Source organism: Mchenga conophoros, linkage group LG9 (genome assembly GCF_057382185.1).
Source record: "Mchenga conophoros isolate Kocher_MC1m ecotype Shallow Benthic linkage group LG9, M_conophoros_male_GT1.1, whole genome shotgun sequence".
NCBI lineage: Eukaryota > Metazoa > Chordata > Actinopteri > Cichliformes > Cichlidae > Mchenga > Mchenga conophoros.
The window spans coordinates 25,245,532-25,263,694 of NC_140534.1; the positions used below are offsets into that span (position 1 = coordinate 25,245,532).

The following is an 18,163-nucleotide window of genomic DNA, read 5'->3' on the forward strand; positions in this document are numbered from 1 at the left end:
CAGTAGAAATTCCAGCATAACAAAGCGGCATTTTATTACACTGTTAAGGAGCAGAGAAGAAAACCGTCTTCATTTTATTACATAGTAACATGTTCATCATAACCATTTCATTTACTCTCATCACATTGTAACATTTCATATTTCAGAGGTCGATTTCCATCTTATTAAATACAAACAGAATAAATAGTTACTCCTGAACTGCCCACAATTTTATCTAAGGTGAACATGCACCAGAGAGAAGCCTTCTGAGAACCAGGTTTGATTGGTACACCGGACCTCCCCCCCCCCCCTCACACGCACATAATTATCACACACACACACGCACACACACACACGCACGCACACACACTCTTACAGACTAAACTGCACAAATCCTGCAGCTTTGTTAGTGATGTGTTAACTGCACAGGCAGAGTAGCTCTTGTGCAATCACCGATGTACAAAGTGACACTGGTGGGGAAAATGCTGACTGGGTGGCTCAGCTAAATATCCCACCTGTTTTACACTAGAAATGCAACATTTGTCCATGTTATGTAAAAACAAACAAAGAGCAAAGAGAAATATATTACTAGCACGGCCTTATTCACACGTGTGCACTTGCAATGAAACTTTAACCGATAGCTATCATTGCACAGACCCAATCAGGGGGGCAAAAAATGAGTAAACAGGTTCTCATTAGCAGAACATTTCTGGACAAGTTCATTATCGAAAAAACATTTTTCCTGCACCAGTCTCATGAATAAAGACTTATGAGTTAGCCAGAGAACCGCAAAAACTGAAAATCAATTTCTTTCTTTTTGTTTTTAATTCCATGTGAGAGGCTAACTACGCAACCTCGTGACAAAGGTCCTGTCAGGTGTGGACCTAAAAACAGGAACCAAGAACAAACATCAATTTCTTAACAAGACTTTAAGTGGAGATGATATTCAGGCGTTACAATGTAAACAACAATGAACAGCAAAACAAACAATACTGTTTTTTCCCCTCTGCATTGCACAACTCATACTGACAAGTCTGAATTCCTGATTATCACATTTTGCATTTCATTGAAACTGTGCTGCTCATATGGCTAATGTTAATGATTTCAAAGTGGCTGTTTTTAGCAGGTTACTTTAATGGATGACTACTATGTTGTGACTATATGGGACTTAAGGGCTTAAACAAATACTACTAGATGGACAGAGTATAGTTTCAAAATTAAAGACATTCCTCATTTATACCCGACAAATAAACAATTCTTAACCAATTGTAATGGGACACTTTAAAATGGATGCTGAAAAATGAAGCTAAAATAAGCTAAGCTTCCTGCTTCCATTCTGAATAAATCGCATGTGAAGAGCAGCTTTCTTCAAAACCCTTAAATATAAGCAGTGGTGAGTTATTTACATCCTATACTGGAAGAGAAATCGAGCCTAGAAGTGATTTGTATAGTCCAGCCGTCACAGAGACGTTGCCGCGTGTCAGACATCAAAGATTTAAAGTGAGACTATTCAGCAGCAGCTACAGGAGCTCCTTAATAAGCATCAATGCCTTCTATAGACAAGTTTCTGAAGCGTCATCGCAGAGTCAAGCGAACTAGGTCACAGGAAGAAGAAAAGGAAATAATGAGTTGTTGAAAATCAAAGGTCTAAAAAAATAAAGTTTTGTTTATTCTCTGCATTTATAGTTTCTTATTCCACACTTTTGGTTCAACCTTCTTCAACACAATGAGCAATCAAAGAAATTAAACCATGAAAGCGCTATGTACATGCAAAGCCCACTTGGATCTGCTCAGTTCAGGGAGCCAGGAGCGGGATAGTTGTGTTTGTGAGATAATAGGTCAGTCATGATGCACTGAAAGTATAGGCTGCCTGCAGATGGGGCAGGTGTTATTTTCAGAGAGCCAGCGGTCGATGCAGTGGACATGGAATTCGTGAGAGCAGGGCAGGCGGCGCAGCTTGTTGCCTTGGACATACTCATTTATGCAGACGCTGCAGGCTCGACCAATCTCCCCCTCCAGGCTGGCCTGACCATACGTACGCGTTGATAGATTGTCAATCTGCTCTTTGGTCAGGCCCCTCGGATGTTCATCATCCTCTTCGTCATTGAGCAGGAAGAAATGTGCCAGCCGCAAGATGGGTAGAGTACCGTTCTCTACTAGGTTGTTGGTGTCCCTGCTGGTAGGCCGTCCATCTGTGGTGCTCACTACTCCTCCGAGCCTAGCCTGCCCATTCTGGTCCTCATCACTTCTCACCAGCCCCACCCTCTCGTGAACTACCCCACCTGTACTAACCTGGCCAGGTGCACTCTCATTTGTATTCACACGACTGCCTGGGCTGTTGTTACCGTTTGTACCATTAGGATCTGAATGGTTAGGTGCAACAGTTTCGGAATCGGCCTCTGTCTCCATTAGGGAGCTAAGCTCTCCAAATCCAGTCATGATCTGGCGCAAGATTGAACGTAGGGCAGTGGAGTTGGGTTCACCCAGGCCTGTCTCACTGATACGCCTCAGAGGAATCCGAATAGTGCTGACGTAGGTGCGAATCCCAGCTCGCTCAGAGCGAGAAATGGTGCGTCGAAATCCACCACTGTCGCTTTCAAATGTCACTGTATTTTCAGCAACGCGAGCACGAGATCGTGTTCTGCTGGCGATGCTGTCTCTATCGCGGTTTTCACCAGGTCGAATCCTTCTCACCTGCAGGTCCAACATGATGGTCGGATGTCTTCGCACTGCTGAACTTCCTGCTCCTATTACTTGTGATTCACTTTCACGTTCAACCATCTCTACAGCCGGCTCCGTTGGAACAACGGGTTCTGACACAGCCTCTCCAGTCTCCATTGACACAGAGGCTGTGCCACTGCCTGATTCAACAGTATTAATGGATGAGCTGCTGGAATCACTACTGGATGGCAGAGTGGTACTAGCAACACTAACTCTGTGTAAAGGGGAACGACTTCGCCTTGACACGCGCGATGAAAGCCCACTTCCATATGCAGCTCTGCGTGTGCGACCATGCGATCGAGTCCTACTGCCACGGGATTCGTGTCCCGCTGCTGGAGCCTGTGTCGCAGACTGGGATGACACCCGGGGGCAGTCTATAGAAGCAGGCGCATCATTACGCCCCTGCTCTCCTTCTACATTCAAGGCTTGCTGTTGTACAGGTATAGTTTGATCAGGAGGAGGGTTTGGAACGTTGGGAGGAGGTGTTAAAGAGTGCAAAGTGCCACCTCTCCTTTGAATAGCAGCTGAGGACGCCACTGGTGGAGGAAGTGCAGGGGGGCTCATAGAAAGTGTGGTAGTGCTGCTGCGTGTACGCCGTGTCTGCACCCGCCTACTGATGGCTGGGCGGGGGGTAGGGTACGGGGCAGGCCTTGGCGTGGTTGAAGGTCGAGAGGTTGAAAAGGAGGAAGCAGTTCGTATTGAGGGTGATGTATTTGGGGCAGTCACTGGTGGGTCTGAGGCATCCACAGTCTCATTATGCTCCCCTGGCTCTGGCTGGTCATGGTTGATGTTGATCTCCAGGCTAAAGCGGAATTCTCCACTGTTCGGGTTGGTCCGGCTGACAGCACGCCATGTCTGATTGCCACTCTGTCCGCTGCGAGTAGCATTACCAGTGCGTCTGAAAGTATTCAGCCACTCCAGTAATGAGTCACCATTAGAAGTTTCTGCTCCGGGTTCTGCGCCCCCTGTAGGAAGAAGTAGAAGAGAAAAAAAAAAGGTTACGACTAGGTAAAATCATTAAATCTACTTCTCTTTACACAGGTCTCTAGCAGAAATCTTGCTTTTGTTCTCTTGCAACAATATGAAAGCCATTTTAAACTATTCAAAACCAGTACTTAGACTGCATTTACTGTCAGGCTAAAACATAAATACAAACACGGTTCTACAAAGCACGCCGTCTTGTTTGGTACCAGCTTAGGCAAGGTTTAAAATAAATACAAGACCTTCACAGGACATATTGCGAAGCCTGTCTTTTGTCATCCTTTTTTTTCCTTTTTCTTTTTATTGCTGCCAAAGTCAAGTCCTTAAAGATTATTTTGTGTTTTTCCTGTCACATTTTTTTAAATCAAAAATTAAGTAACTTTTGGCTGTGTTACAACTGTTGTCGTTATTTTGTGTAATATGAAATCTGAGTGTGCAGGTGCCTCTCCGTGATTGGTGCATCCAGGCGGGGAACAACATATAAGAAGACACCGCCATGGATGATTCGTTCACTGGACATTGCTTTGAAGCTGATGGCCAGTCATTTGTGGACATTCTAAGCTCCAGTTCCCTCGGTAACCCCCTAATAAGTTTACTACCAGGTCATATGTCAATCATGGGTAGTCTTTAGTCTCATTACTAGTCTGTTCATTTACTCCTCTGAATGTTGACAAAGGTTTATCACGAATGACACCTACTTCCTTTCCCCTGCAGTCATTTTGTCTTTGTTCACTTGAATTTTGATGACTTTCTAGGGTCTCTAGTCGCCACATTGCTGTGAATTGCTTCCAGTGTGTACACAGCTTTAGGGGTCACCACAGCAGATGGATCCCTAAAGACCCCGGTATACCCCTTTGTTTGTGACTTCACACGTCACCAGTGCTTGTCACATAGTCACTTCTATTTGCTCTCATTGGACAGGCGCAGGTAGCTGCTGCTGTATTCTGATGAATGACAGGTGCCGCGACTCAGACAATACCACATTAGCGCTGATATAGGAAGAGAAGTAGACAAAACTGAAAGTAAAGACATTTGAAATAAATCCAGAGCAAATTTTTTTCCATCTCTTCAAACTGCTGCAGCATCTCCCTATATATTGGGAATAATCTGCGAATCTCTGACCTTCTCTACTGATACACTTTAAAACTGCAGCGAAAACTGACATGATTGTAAACTCTTATCTTAAACCCTGCTGCAGCGCTAGCAGCACAATCTGCCAGATTACAAAAGTCACGAGGTGCACAACCAGACAAAACGACAGCTAATGGTGAACAGCTGGGTCTGCTTCTCACCCCAGAATCAAACCACAGATCTTTTGCATGTAAGGTGAATGTTCTACCACTATACCACAGAGCCATTTAACTCAAAAGTGACTTTGGGGCTTAACATAACAAAACATCACGAAAGCCAGATCTGGAAAGATTAAGGGAAGTCGTCCTTCCTACCTGCTCCTCGTCTCCCTCCAGCACCTCTCTCTTCTCCCTCACCGCTGCTGCTCTGCTGCTCTCCAGACTCAGAAGTCTGCGAGTGCTGCTCGGTAGAAGGCTGAGATGACAAACGCTCTTTTGCTCCATCCAGACGCTGGCGGAGCTCTTCAGCAGTCACCTCCCCTATAAAACAAAATTTCATGGGCTTTTTGTTTTTTTGTACAATAAAAATAACTGTGGGTACAGATCCAACAACACTGTGCAAAAGCATCAAGTGCCCCTCCTTACCAGGAGTGCCCAGCAGGTTGCCATCTCTCATTAGACGGTACTCTTCTTCACTCAGTTCATTAATGAAGTGATAGTACGCCTCCTCCCTTCGAAGACGCTCTGCCTGCCTCCTCCGTTCATCTCCCCCACCAGGAGGGTCCATCACCGTATAAAGTGCTGGCAGACAAATAAGCAAGAGTCAGTCACGGATGATCTGTCACTTAAATTTACCCTCTGTAGATATTTGTCTTTCTAATATGTTGCAGATGAACAAGTCATGTGTTAGCTAATGGTCATCCGATTCGGTTATGGACAGGCAAAGATCAAACTGTTATAACGCGAGCAGTTGCTATAAATAAGACCAGCGCAAAACACAGTGCAAATATGAGCTGTTTGCTCAACGTTGTCTTTGAGTGACTATTTCTACCCAAGGGCAACAGTTAAATCAACGCCATCCATTTTCTGTCGAAACACTTACAGCAAAAGAATGGAAATGGCTACGTTAATCTTGCTAACGTTTAGCCTAGAGGCTAGCGCCGAAAATTCATCAAATTTAATATGTATGCACATGCTCAGTTAAATCCCTACCACGGTAAATCTAAGGGGTAGTGTAACAATGAAGCAGTCATCACGAAACCTAACATTAACGCAGTGACAACAGTATCCACGGAAGGCCATGTTGAAGGCAGCGGAATAAAGCAACAAAACTGGCGTTGTCATCCTGGTTAGCCACCAATCAGCGGAGTAATCTCAAAGACGGACACGCCAGGCGTCCAATCAGTGTTGAACATAGGCGGGCCGTGATAAACCGAAAGGGAGGCTTCCTCCATGTAAACGCAGGGCAAACAGTGAAAGACAAAGAATCTCGTCAGCGCTATTAGAGAATTACAAAATCAAGATGTTGACACATAGTAGCGATTAACGACAACATTGGCTCAACATTACAATTAGAATTGTAGATATTTTAAAAGCCATTTAAGTGCGCAATGCTTCAGCTGCTAACTCAGCGCTAGCTCGTTAGCACAACCAGCGTTAGCGACTATCACTTAGCTCCGCTAGCCGACCCACCAGCGAGCTGCGAGGCTCATTAACTTATCATAATTTATTATGACAGAACATTTTCTCAAGCAGTGGGAGTACACGGAACCTATCACTTAACCCTAACACACTTTTATAAGAGTTGACAGTGGCATATAAAAGAATTTCGTACCTGACGAGGCAGCTGTAATATGGACGGTTCGCTTTGCTCCCTCTGCTCTCTCAAATCAAGATGGGACCAGCGGTGCTGCACTACAGCGTCGGTCAAAAACAAGATGCCCGGCTATAATAGTTCCTACCTAACATAACATCAAAGCTAAGCTCAAGGTTTGGCTGACCTAGGTGACAGCAGTGAATGTCAGTGTAAAAGCATCATTTATAAAGTTGGTATACTTTTATTCAGCTATACTATACTATCAAATATACTATCTAAAACTTCAAAGTTATTTTCTCAGAAATGTGAGTTAGTAAGATGAAATTTTCAGATTAAAACCCAGAAATCTTGACTTTTTTTTAGTGGTGGGAACAAGCTTCCATACCACATTAGGGTTCTTGTTTGCCTTCGTTTAAATTATTTTAAATATTCAGCTAATCATATCTTGTATCTCAGTCATAACTGCCATTCTTTATTGGAAATTATATAGGTTGCTGGCTGCAGAAACTAAAATAGCTCTTCCAACATCTCAGGGTATGGTGATGAGTTGATAGGTTCTTGGACCAATCATAGCAGTTTTCCACTTTTAAAATACTTTAAACTGATTCCCTTAGATTTCCAATGGGAGTGGGACCAGGAGGGTCAGGATTAGAAATTAGCATATCAGAGGCACACCTCAAGAGTGCTGAACATGTGCAGAGCAGGGATAGTGGATATATTGAATAAAGGTACTGAAGATGGAGCTGCCAGGGAGGAGGAAAAGAGGAAGACCACAGAGGAGGTTCATGGACGTAGTGAAGGGGGACATGCAGAGGGTTGGTGTAACAGAGGAGGATGCTAGAGATATGGTGAGATGGGGGGAGATGATCCACTGTGGTGACCACTAAAGGGAGCAGCAAAAAGAAGATGATAAAAAGAGTTTAAAAGTATATTGTTTCATTATTTTATCCCGTGCTTGCCCATTCAACATTAATCTGTTTGGACAGTCTTTTTCTTTTCGTAATATAGTGCTATTTAAACCATACTTTACTTATTCTCTTGAATTAAAATCAAACGCATGTCTGCTTTCTTTGTGGTGGACAGAATATGCAGATATTTGTTTGCACGGCCCTTTTATAGCCACGTAATAACCCACAATACGGAAAAGAATAAGCTAACTTCTCCTTAGCATAAAAACGATATGATGAAATCAAGTCATATCTCAGCTATATTTGAGTGAGACTGAGAATTTCCACGTGGTGTAGTCAGTCTACCCATTTTTTCTTTGGCTCTTTCTCTGCTGCAGGGCTGTCTTCACGACGTTTTACGACAATGCCGTGCGCGAATACGCCGTCGTTACCGAGTGAAGTGCGTCCCTTTGGAGCAGATACCGGCTGAAGAGAAACGCAGCAACAAGATAAAGGAATATATTTGGGGCTCCGTTTGCACCTGGACTATCTCGGAGCACCGCCTATCTCCTCCGGAGCTTTAATTTTAAGACGAGAACTCGATGTGAAAGCCGGGCTGGAGGAAGGAAAGAGCCACGCTGGAGAAGGCAACTAGCTGAATTACCAAACCGAGCTCGGTGGAGGAGCCTAGTTGCCTCCCAAGCGACGCTTTAAAAAAAGGAAGGAGCAGATACATTCAGGCCAGACGGTGGTGAAAATGGACTATGATTTTAAAGTGAAGCTGACCGGCGAAAGAGAGCGTGTCGAGGACCTGTTTGAGTACGAAGGATGCAAAGTGGGTAGAGGCACCTACGGCCATGTATACAAGGCGAAGAGAAAAGATGGGTGAGTTGATGAGCAGCAAGGCCTTTTAGCCAGTGAACCCTTAGCCAGCTTACCCCCCGCCTCCTGCCTGTCTTCTCATCTTCCAAATAAATGTTACCTCTCTCCTCTTCCTCCCCCTTTCAAGGCCACTTGCAGATGTGGGAGTGTTGCATTGGGTTTGTGTAGAGACAAAAGTGAGCAGTTTGAGCTCGCACTGTTGGGATGCTGATGGAGCTTTGTGTCGCGCACAAAAAACACCGACATACGGTTTACCACCGGGATTGGAGCTTTCCCTTTTCATGCATCTGTTTTGTCACTTATATGCCTAACTCTAGGTACTATTTTTTTTTATTTATTTAAGCTAAAGTGTTTTTTTTAAATTCCCTCTCCCATGTGATGTTGTAAATGTAATACAGCAGGTGCATGTGGAAGCACTTGTTGATGTCTTCTTCTTTTTTTTAAAGTCGTTCTTATACATGAGCTACATGGCTGCAAAGAGACTTATACAAGATTTTGTGTGAATTCAAAAAATAATCTTTAGTTATGCCCAGTTTTTGCACTCTTTAGTGTTTTTTTTTTTGTTTGTTTTCTTTGTTTGTTTGTTTTTTACCCAATTTTAACATTTTTGCGGGTTTTTTTATGCTTTTAGCCTTTGCATGAAGTAAAGTAAGGGAACTAGCTGAACCCAAACTGTAGACTCATGTGGTGGTTAGTGTGCTAATCCCTCAGGATGCCAGGGCACCACCCACCTTTCTTCCTAAAACTTTCCTGCTGTTTCTAATGCCAGCCTTGTAACAGCCTTAACTGTGTCTGGACCAGAGCTGGGGGAGAGCTCAAGATGGTTTAAGCTACTAGTCCCGTTATTACAGCCCGGACATACTGGCAGCAGGAACCACACAAAAGAGCCCTAAAGTGTTTAAAGATGTCTGTATTTCGCTTTAGGAGCCTGCTTTTTTATTAGACTTTTTAGCAGAGTTGCGCTGCTGCTTTTGGACGAGGCCTGAGGAGGCACAAAGCTTGGGTTTATGAGATGATTTAGGCCCGGCAGAGGGAGGGGTTGTAACCAATTCGTTCAAGTAAGCGCCAGTGCCAGTGCTCTGTTTGTCCCTTGCCAGCTGCCAGACAGGCCCTGTTTCCTTTCCCTCTCTATTGTTTTGACCCTCAGAGGTGAGCTTGATTACACAAATTTGGAGGTAATGCAACTCGGCCTCTTCTCAGAGTCCCACTGGCAGCTGCCAAGTGCCCCCCTTTATGTTGCTGTGCAAACGGCTCTCAGGGGGCCCTCAGTCTGGACTGGTCTGGTGTTGATGTTGCTCTACCTTTCTGTGTGTGTGTGTTTGTAGGAAGGATGATAAGGACTACGCCCTCAAGCAGATTGAAGGCACTGGCATCTCCATGTCAGCCTGCAGAGAGATTGCAGTAAGAGCTGCTTGGCTTACTCTGTTCCTTTTGTTTGGTCTGTGATTAAACACCTTTGTGCCATTCCAGGCACTTTATGTAACGTCTGAATGACATTCACACGCTAGTTTTTGTGCAAGCAATCGTAAAATTGAAAGTCAGGAAGCAGATGTTAATGCAGTGCATATAGAGAGTAGACACAGAATTAGTGATATAAAGTATTGCCTCACAAGCATTTAAAAAAACAAACAAAAAAAAGCATCTTACTGCCAAAGATTGAAAGTGTTCAGTTGAGGAGATGATATCGTGTCCACCCCCCTGTTTAAGTATAATCTGTGGTAATCAATACAGTCACAAAAATAAGCGCAAAGTTTCTCTTTCGTTACGTCATTTTCATTCATGATGTCTGTAATGAGATTGTGTGGTTGGCCTTCTGAGTGGGTTTGTACGTTGCAGCTGCTGCGGGAGCTGAAGCACCCCAATGTCATCTCACTGCAGAAGGTTTTCCTGTCACATGCTGACCGTAAAGTATGGCTGCTCTTTGACTATGCTGAACATGATCTCTGGGTAAAATGCAAACACACAACACACACATATACACACACTTGACCTGCATGACATGACTTATCACACATATTATGGGGGTAATGCATGTTGGGGGGTTTTAAATAGTTTGTTTTAAGCATTTCTTTATTAGTTTATATTCATATGCATGCATGGGTTGCAGATTTCCACCTATCTTTATGAGCACAAAGACATGACTTAAAATAGGCCTCTCTTCATAATTAGGTCATAAATGTGCATGCAATTTGATAGCTGTTTTTTTGTTTATTTGTTTTTTATTTTTTGCATGTCCTTTTAATGCAAATGCATTCACATTCGCCTTCAACCAGTAATAAGGAATGAGACTTGAAATAGTGCTAATTATGCACTGGTAAGTCTCATTAAAGCACACGCATCCACCAAGAAGTATTCCACGTTGAGCAGTTAAACCTCTGCTGCATTACAGTTGACAGAAACAGCTGGCAGAGAATCAGAACTGAGTTAGATGCAGTTTTCTGCCACAGAGCTCCAACAATTGCATTCCCCTCCCAAGGAAGTGGAAACACATGCCACAAACATTAGGTTCTCTCAACTCGCCTGCAGCACACTTACATTTTTGTGATCATCTGTAGCAAAAGAACATGCATTTCAGTCAGTCTGTACGTGCAAAGCCCTGCTCACTGTTTACCCTTTCTTTCCATAGCACATTATTAAGTTCCACAGAGCATCTAAGGCCAACAAGAAGCCGCTTCAGTTGCCTAGAGGAATGGTGAAGTCTCTGCTCTATCAGATTCTGGATGGCATCCATTACCTTCACGCTAACTGGGTCCTTCATAGAGATCTTGTAAGAGGATTGGGGGGAGAGGAGGGTGTTTGGCTACAAGGGAAAATTAGGTTAAACTGTTAATGAGAGACGTAAAGATTGCTATTGGGCTGAGAATATGTGGAGTGCATGTGTCAGTCTGTATGTGTTCAGATGAATATGTAAATGAACAGTATTCTTAGGTTGTTTGGTGAGTAACTAACTTGTTAACACATGAACAGGATGTCAGTTTTCTGCCGTAAGTGAGATCGAAATGTGGTAGACTTTCTCTCTCCTGCTCGGGAAATTGCAGTCATTTGTCCACTAGAGGGCAGCAAGAAAGAGTTTTGATTGCATTACACATGCAGGGCTGTAGTTCAGAAACTGGGCCAAACAAAGCTGAATTAATTACTGGGAAGTTTTCCTGTCAGATGTCTGGAGTGTGGAAACATTTTTATCTGTGTTTGTGTGTCTTTGTCTCCATCAGAAACCAGCGAACATTTTAGTGATGGGGGAAGGGCCAGAGAGGGGTAGAGTAAAGATTGGTATGTATAGTGTTTCGTTTTTAAAACTTATTTGCTGCTTAGTTTATCTGTCGGTTCATTGACACACATACCCATTGTGCAGCGGACATGGGGTTTGCTCGTCTCTTCAATTCACCGCTGAAGCCTTTAGCCGATCTCGACCCTGTGGTGGTCACCTTCTGGTACAGAGCACCTGAACTGCTCCTGGGAGCTCGGCACTACACCAAAGCCATCGGTGAGATTGTGCGGCACCATCTGTCTTTCTGTCCTCCTTGTGTGTACATGTGCAACCAGTTGAGCTGAAATTAGTGCGTGCTTACAGACATCTGGGCGATTGGCTGCATTTTTGCGGAGCTGCTGACGTCTGAGCCCATATTCCACTGTCGCCAGGAGGATATCAAGACCAGTAACCCTTACCATCATGACCAGCTGGACCGCATCTTTAATGTCATGGGCTTCCCTGCCGGTGAGTCTTGATTGACCCGATTTAAAACATGCATGAAATGATTTACCGGATTTTCCACAGTATTTCTATTAATGGGGTTAACCTGCTATTATACAAAGTGTGTTGCATATTCAGTGGAGAAATTGTGTGGAAAGAAAAGCCTTTTCCATTCCTTGGTCTTTTTCAGGCTTCTCTTTTTTAAAGGCAGTAATGTGGTCTAAGTGCTCTGCACATCAATCCTCTGACATGTTAGATGAAGCCAAGTCACAAACACAGAAACTTGTACTTCTAGGGCTACATTTGGGCCTATTTTTTCCAGCTCACTTAAGCTGCTCCTGCTCTTTTTCCTTCTACTATCACTCCTGGTCTTGCTGTATAATTCACCAGTGTATTTGATGGACTTTGTTTAGATTCTGCAGAAAATGGGGGGAAGTCTTACAGTCTCGTTGCCATGTTTGGCAAGTATATTTATGGGGTTATGCTGAAAAGGTTAGAGATGATGGATGTGAATGCTTACCAGATAAGCAAGTTCATGTCAGTTTTGTAGGAAATAGATCTTATTATGTTTGCCAGAATGCAGATTGATTATGCACTGTATAAACAATGGGGCGTTGTGTGGAAATTATGAGCGTTTTTGCTTAAAATAAAAACAACCTACATAATATGTCCTTCGTGAGAGGGTGTGACACGCTGTAATCTTGTGTTTTCCTCAGATAAAGACTGGGAGGACATCAAAAAGATGCCAGAACACTCCACGCTGATGAAAGACTTTAGGAGGAACACGTGAGTCTGCAGAGCAACACTGCCCTATTTTTTTTTTTTTTCTTTTTTTTTAAGATCAGAGCAAAGCAGGTCTGCTGGTTAAGACATTTCTGGGTGCTTTGTGTGATTTTTACTCATTTAATAATTGTTATGCAGGATAAATCCACTGAAGGCATGCCATTAATATAATTTTCTCCCACAGATACACAAACTGCAGCCTTATAAAGTACATGGAAAAACATAAAGTTAAACCAGACAGCAAAGCATTCCACTTGGTAAGTTAAAATGTGTCAGGATAGGAGAAGTAGGACGATTACTTGCAAGAGTTTACAGTCATCTGCCATTTTGTTGCTTATACCTGACGTTACTTTTGCTTTTAGAGCTTCCTTTATTCTTCAGATGCTGGGAACATATTTACATGTTAGCATCATGCAGTTGTGGGTAGCATCTCAATGATGTGATTTTCTCCCTCCCAGAGGTGCTTTATTGCATTAATATCTGTTGACTGGAGGCAAGAAAATATGAGATGATATGAGATTTGGGACACGATGCGTTATTGTGCTGAAAGTAGCCTTGAGAAGATGGTACACTGTTATCATAAAGGGGTGACATTTAAAACAAACTGAGGTGCGCCTCCACTAAGTTACGGACATAATGTCTGATTACAGTGTAAATCACCAAGGATGCTGATTACAAGCTGCAAAGAACTTGAACGGCATTTCCACCCTACCCCTTAATCATGAGACCCTTCGGCAGCTGCAGATGTGACACTCGTCACAGAGTAGGAGGACATAGGAGATGTATTGGAATTGGGTCTCAACTGCTGTCTTACAGGAACAACGATGTGGCCTCCTTATTTGGTTGCTGACCTTTTGCACAGAACAGTGAAATACAGGCACAGCCCTGTGTGAAAGAAGCTGGGGATAGGAATGCTGGATGGATCAATATACTCATCAGATTAGGAATTGTTTTTCCGAACCTCCACTGGGCAGTTTTGGCAAGCCTGTCTTCACTGGCCTTAATTTACTGTTCAAAACTCACTGTAGTGCCTTTCAGTGTGGTCTTCTCTTGCTGTGACATGTTGCAAATTTGGCAGTGCTCTACTGGACACCTTGTGGTGACAAGTGACTCTGCCATCATTTTTTTTTTTTTTTTTTTTGGCCCCAGAGATTCACTCGTTATGGGATATGACTATCTCTGTAAACTCTACAGATTGTCATAAACACTGAAATCAGCCTACCAGGCACTAACAGCCAGCCAGAGTCACTTAAACCGCCTTTCTTCTTCAATCTGATGTTCAGTTTGAGCTTTAGCAGATCCATGTGACCAGGACTGTATGTCTAAATGCACTGACTTTGTGTCAAGTGATTGGCTTACTTAGAAATTTTCCCTAACAAGCATTTAAATGGGTGTGATTTGCAAAGTGCCCAGTGTGGTTAGTTAACAAACAAAGTGTGCATTTTCATTGTGTGAATTTGTGTCATGTTTGAGACTAACTCTGGGTGCACTATATGTTACAGCTGCAAAAGCTATTGACCATGGACCCCATCCGTAGAATCACATCCGAGCAGGCCATGCAGGACCCCTACTTTTTAGAGGAGCCTTTACCCACCTCTGAGTGAGTTACACCGAACACACTTCCACACACTCCCACACACACACAGACTACATTCAACTCACAAGATAGTTTCTTTGTCTTGTGTTCGTCCTTAGCTTAAATCACATGATCTACGGATGCCTTGAGCGGGTCTCTTAGCTAATTAGCTCAGAGTCATGGGAATTAATGTTTGAAGATGAAGAAGCCTCTTTGCCTTTTTTTTTCTCTAGTGTGTTTGCAGGTTGCCAGATTCCCTACCCCAAGAGGGAGTTTCTGACAGAGGAGGAGCCAGAGGACAAGGCAGACAAAGTAAATATTACATATCCATACGCCACATGCTGTATTACTAAAGTCATTAAACATTAATTGATTGGTATATAGATGGGTGTAATATAGAAAAGTAAAATGAGAAATATAGAAAATTTACAATAAAGCTGAGTAACATGTAGTGAAACTTCATACAGTCCAGGGTGTAATTTAAGTGATATTTTTGTGCCCTTTAGAAAAACCAGCAGCAGCAACAGGGAAATAACCACACAAATGGGGCGGGGCACACAGGCAACCCAGACAACAGCCACGCCCAGGGCCCGCCTCTAAAGAAAGTGCGAGTTGTCCCGCCCACCACTACCTCAGGTGGCCTCATTATGACCTCAGACTACCAGGTAAATCCATCTTTCTCATATATTCACTGTCACTGTTTCTGGATTGTCATCTATGTTGTTGTTTATTAAATCAGCGAGCGACTTTAATAGAATACATATACAGTGAAATAGCATAGCTTTGTTTTGTAGACGAAACGCTCCATTCACAGGCTAGACAAGTTTAGAAATCTCTCGACAGCATAAGATGTTGTGGGCTAGGGTCAAAAATATTATAGCAACCACTCTGAAAAGAATGTTACATGAGATGTAAGTATTGGTAATATACTATGTAATATAATATACTATAAGATTTATACTTTTAATATTCTTCGCAGTGGCAGAACTGAACATGTTAAATACCCTCTCATGCTTGACATATGTATTATTTTACTTTCTGGATGATGTGGAAATGGCTTTTTAGCTGCACACATAACCAGAAATGGGAACAAATACCATTTTTGATCTGCAACATGAGGCGGATGTGAATGTTGGATCATCGTGTTTCAGATGTGACACACATGCTCAGACACAAATCCATCTAATCTGACTGGAAACGTGGAGTGATGGTGTTTTTGCATAATAAAAGTGACTTTACTTAACATGACAGTGAAATTTCCATGTATCCAACTGTTCTTGCATGCAGAATTTAAGATGTCACCACACTAAAAGTGTGATCATTTTACTGGAATATGTTGTTCATTGAGTTTAAATGCAAATTAAACCATTACACAAAGAAGATTTTGTGAATATGTCACTGCTTTCTTTGTTGTTTTCTTCCTGTAGCGCTCCAATCCACATGCTGCCTACCAGAACCCTGGACCAAGCACATCACTGCCCCAGAGCAGCATGGGATATTCCTCTACCTCCCAACAGCCGCCCCAGTACTCCCACCAGACCCACCGCTACTGAAACATCCCTCCCACACACACATACACACGTTAATAGACACATGTACACACACAGCCCTCACCACGCCCACCTGAACGAATGTACCGAGGGATGTGGGGGGCGTCCAAGGCAACAAAACCCACCCTGCCTCACCCCACTTCACCTCACAGAGGGCACCATCTCTACAGCAGTACGTTAGGCCTGAAAGAAATGGTCTTCACTTTGTTCCAGATAAAGATAACACACCGCAGTATTAGAAACACAGTTATAGAGAAAACGTGATAGGTGAGACACAAAGTGGGAGGAAGGTTTTAAAAAAATAATAATAATAATAAAAAAGGAAAAAAAAAAAAAAGGAAATTTTGATTGAATCAAATCTTTTTCTGTTACTCGGATCTCGGATGTAAGAGAAGATGGCGTGGTTTAAAGGAAATGTTAATCTGTTCCGTCATATCCTCCCCCTTTCTTCTTAACCTGTCTCCTTTACCTACAGCCTACCCCGGCCGGTTTACCCTTTTCCTGTCGAAGCTCGGACGAAACTGAAAGCTGCTATGTGACTGCCAGCGTTGACAGATTTCCTGTCCTCCTGTCTGTCTGTTTATTTTGTGCAAGCGGCCCTACGAGGGCCTCAGCTGAGGACTTTACTGAGCTGCTGTGAAACATGCTGGGAGGATGTGGAGCCACTCGCAGCTGTGGCTTTGAGGGGTTTTTGTTCAGAGAGGACAAAAAAAAAAAAAAAAAGATTTTAGTAGTTTCTAATTTAATCTGTTTTCATGGTTCTGTTTTCATGGCGAGAGCGGCAAAGCAGCTTGCAATAGCTGACTGCTCATGTGCTGTGGTTAAGCCTTACAACATGATGACAAAACCAACCAATCGCATGGAGGATGGCAGGCGGAACATGCATTGTACTGTAATGTATTGAAATATTTTACATGAAGCAAGTATCCCGACAATAAAAGTGGAAACATCAACATTGTCACTCTTATTTGTGAAGCAATTTTAAGTAACATCTTTCATCCTATTTATTCTTTTTCTGGGAACACCTGACATCTGCCCCTAATGTGAGCTTCACAAAATTCAGTTTGGGAAAGAAGAGAAGACGAGTTTTGCTGATGATATTTGATGCATCGTGGTAGCACGAGGCATTCACAAAGTACTGCTGTTTGAAAACGGACAGAAAAAAAAAACTTAACCACCCAGATGTTAATATGTGCACTTGACATTACCACAGTGAGAGAAAATCAAATCAGTCCTGAATTTTATTTATTTAATAAGGCCTATATGAAATCTTGCTCAATAATGGGTTATTATAGTAGAGATCTAGCTGAATCATGTTTAAAAAGGCCGTCAACTAACCACTGTTTTCATTGTTAAATTCTCAGATTATTAAATTTTTTAAATTAATGTACAAAATGTATAAAAAGAAAATAGGACCCATTAAAAGTCAACCAACTGCAATTTTGTGGCCCCAAAAATTCAGATATTTAAATCACAGATGTGCAGCTAAATTCATGTTAAATTGTTTGATGCTTTGATGTGAAGTGGGTGTGACACCAATGAAACATGATAAACATGTAATGTTCAAGAAAATGTTCTAGTAGATCGTTGCTCCTGTAATTATCATTTTAGAGTGTAGAGTTTTCATTCATTCACAGAAAGTGCCCTCGTACTTTGGTGTGGTATGGATGGCCATGGGCGGTGGTCTTAATCAGTAGGGAAAGCTCTAACACTTGTAAAATCACATCAAGTGGGTTGGAGTGTAGTCTTCTACAGACCACAATCCCTTGGCCCCGGGCCTAATGTTTTGCACCCTTGATTTAAATGATAATATACACTCTTAGGACATTTCATTAATTACACTTTGCCATGTGACTAAGGTCTGTCTGAGTTGGACTCACTTTTACCTTTAGAACTATCTTAATTCTTGTGTGGTCCATGTTGATATGATAGCCTCACACAGTTACTAAACATTCAAATTAAATAAGAGTTCTTTTGCCTCAGAGGTCCATATGAACTAGCATAAATTCCCATATTTGGTCACATATTTGTCTAAATTATGTGTTTATTACAAAGTAGCAGCTGCTTAATAAATTTAGGCTTTATCCAGGAATAGAAGTGCAGTTTATATACTGAAACTCCCCTTTTTAGTTTACCAAATCCTGTCTACAGAAAAGAGACAGTTCTCTGCATCCTTGTTTTTCTTTTGCTTTGATGGCTGTTTTTCTCCACAAACATACCTGAGAGA

The 18,163-nt window shown here is 42.6% G+C and overlaps 2 protein-coding genes across 3 annotated transcripts; one reads left to right on the plus strand and one right to left on the minus strand.

Annotated features, from left to right (window-relative positions):
• Positions 1 to 9: 9 nt before the first annotated feature.
• Positions 10 to 6,688, minus strand: rnf6 (ring finger protein (C3H2C3 type) 6). Of its 2 annotated transcripts, none has more exons than XM_085287161.1 (4): positions 6,586 to 6,688; positions 5,397 to 5,552; positions 5,127 to 5,291; positions 10 to 3,665 (listed from the first exon to the last, which is right to left on the minus strand). In XM_085287161.1, exons 2-4 carry the CDS (start codon positions 5,536 to 5,538, stop codon positions 1,819 to 1,821), a joined length of 2,154 nt encoding a protein of 717 aa, XP_085143287.1. In that variant the 5' UTR covers positions 5,539 to 5,552; positions 6,586 to 6,688; the 3' UTR covers positions 10 to 1,818. The 2 variants fall into 2 exon arrangements, with proteins under 2 accessions (XP_085143287.1, XP_085143288.1); XM_085287162.1 differs by lacking the exon at positions 6,586 to 6,688 and adding an exon at positions 5,964 to 6,576.
• Positions 6,689 to 7,292: 604 nt separating this feature from the next.
• Positions 7,293 to 16,889, plus strand: cdk8 (cyclin dependent kinase 8). The gene is made up of 14 exons (XM_085287163.1): positions 7,293 to 7,415; positions 7,853 to 8,339; positions 9,662 to 9,737; positions 10,173 to 10,283; positions 10,963 to 11,103; positions 11,549 to 11,606; positions 11,689 to 11,820; positions 11,908 to 12,051; positions 12,744 to 12,813; positions 12,995 to 13,067; positions 14,313 to 14,410; positions 14,620 to 14,698; positions 14,893 to 15,051; positions 15,814 to 16,889. The coding sequence occupies exons 2-14, from the start codon at positions 8,212 to 8,214 to the stop codon at positions 15,937 to 15,939; spliced, it is 1,395 nt and encodes a 464-aa protein (XP_085143289.1). The 5' UTR covers positions 7,293 to 7,415; positions 7,853 to 8,211; the 3' UTR covers positions 15,940 to 16,889.
• The last annotated feature ends 1,274 nt before the right edge of the window (positions 16,890 to 18,163 follow it).

What these genes read in the sequence shown, in the direction of transcription:
- rnf6 (XM_085287161.1), bottom strand. Translation starts at nt 5,538, where the DNA reads ATGGACCCTCCTGGTGGGGGAGATGAACGGAGGAGGCAGGCAGAGCGT. An exon ending in CAACCTGCTGGGCACTCCTG is followed by an intron (nt 5,292 to 5,396) that starts GTAAGGAGGGGC and finishes TTTGTTTTATAG; the next exon opens with GGGAGGTGACTGCTGAAGAG. An exon ending in TGGAGGGAGACGAGGAGCAG is followed by an intron (nt 3,666 to 5,126) that starts GTAGGAAGGACG and finishes TTCTTCCTACAG; the next exon opens with GGGGCGCAGAACCCGGAGCA.
- cdk8 (XM_085287163.1), top strand. Translation starts at nt 8,212, where the DNA reads ATGGACTATGATTTTAAAGTGAAGCTGACCGGCGAAAGAGAGCGTGTC. An exon ending in AAGGCGAAGAGAAAAGATGG is followed by an intron (nt 8,340 to 9,661) that starts GTGAGTTGATGA and finishes GTGTGTTTGTAG; the next exon opens with GAAGGATGATAAGGACTACG. An exon ending in ATGCTGAACATGATCTCTGG is followed by an intron (nt 10,284 to 10,962) that starts GTAAAATGCAAA and finishes TTCTTTCCATAG; the next exon opens with CACATTATTAAGTTCCACAG.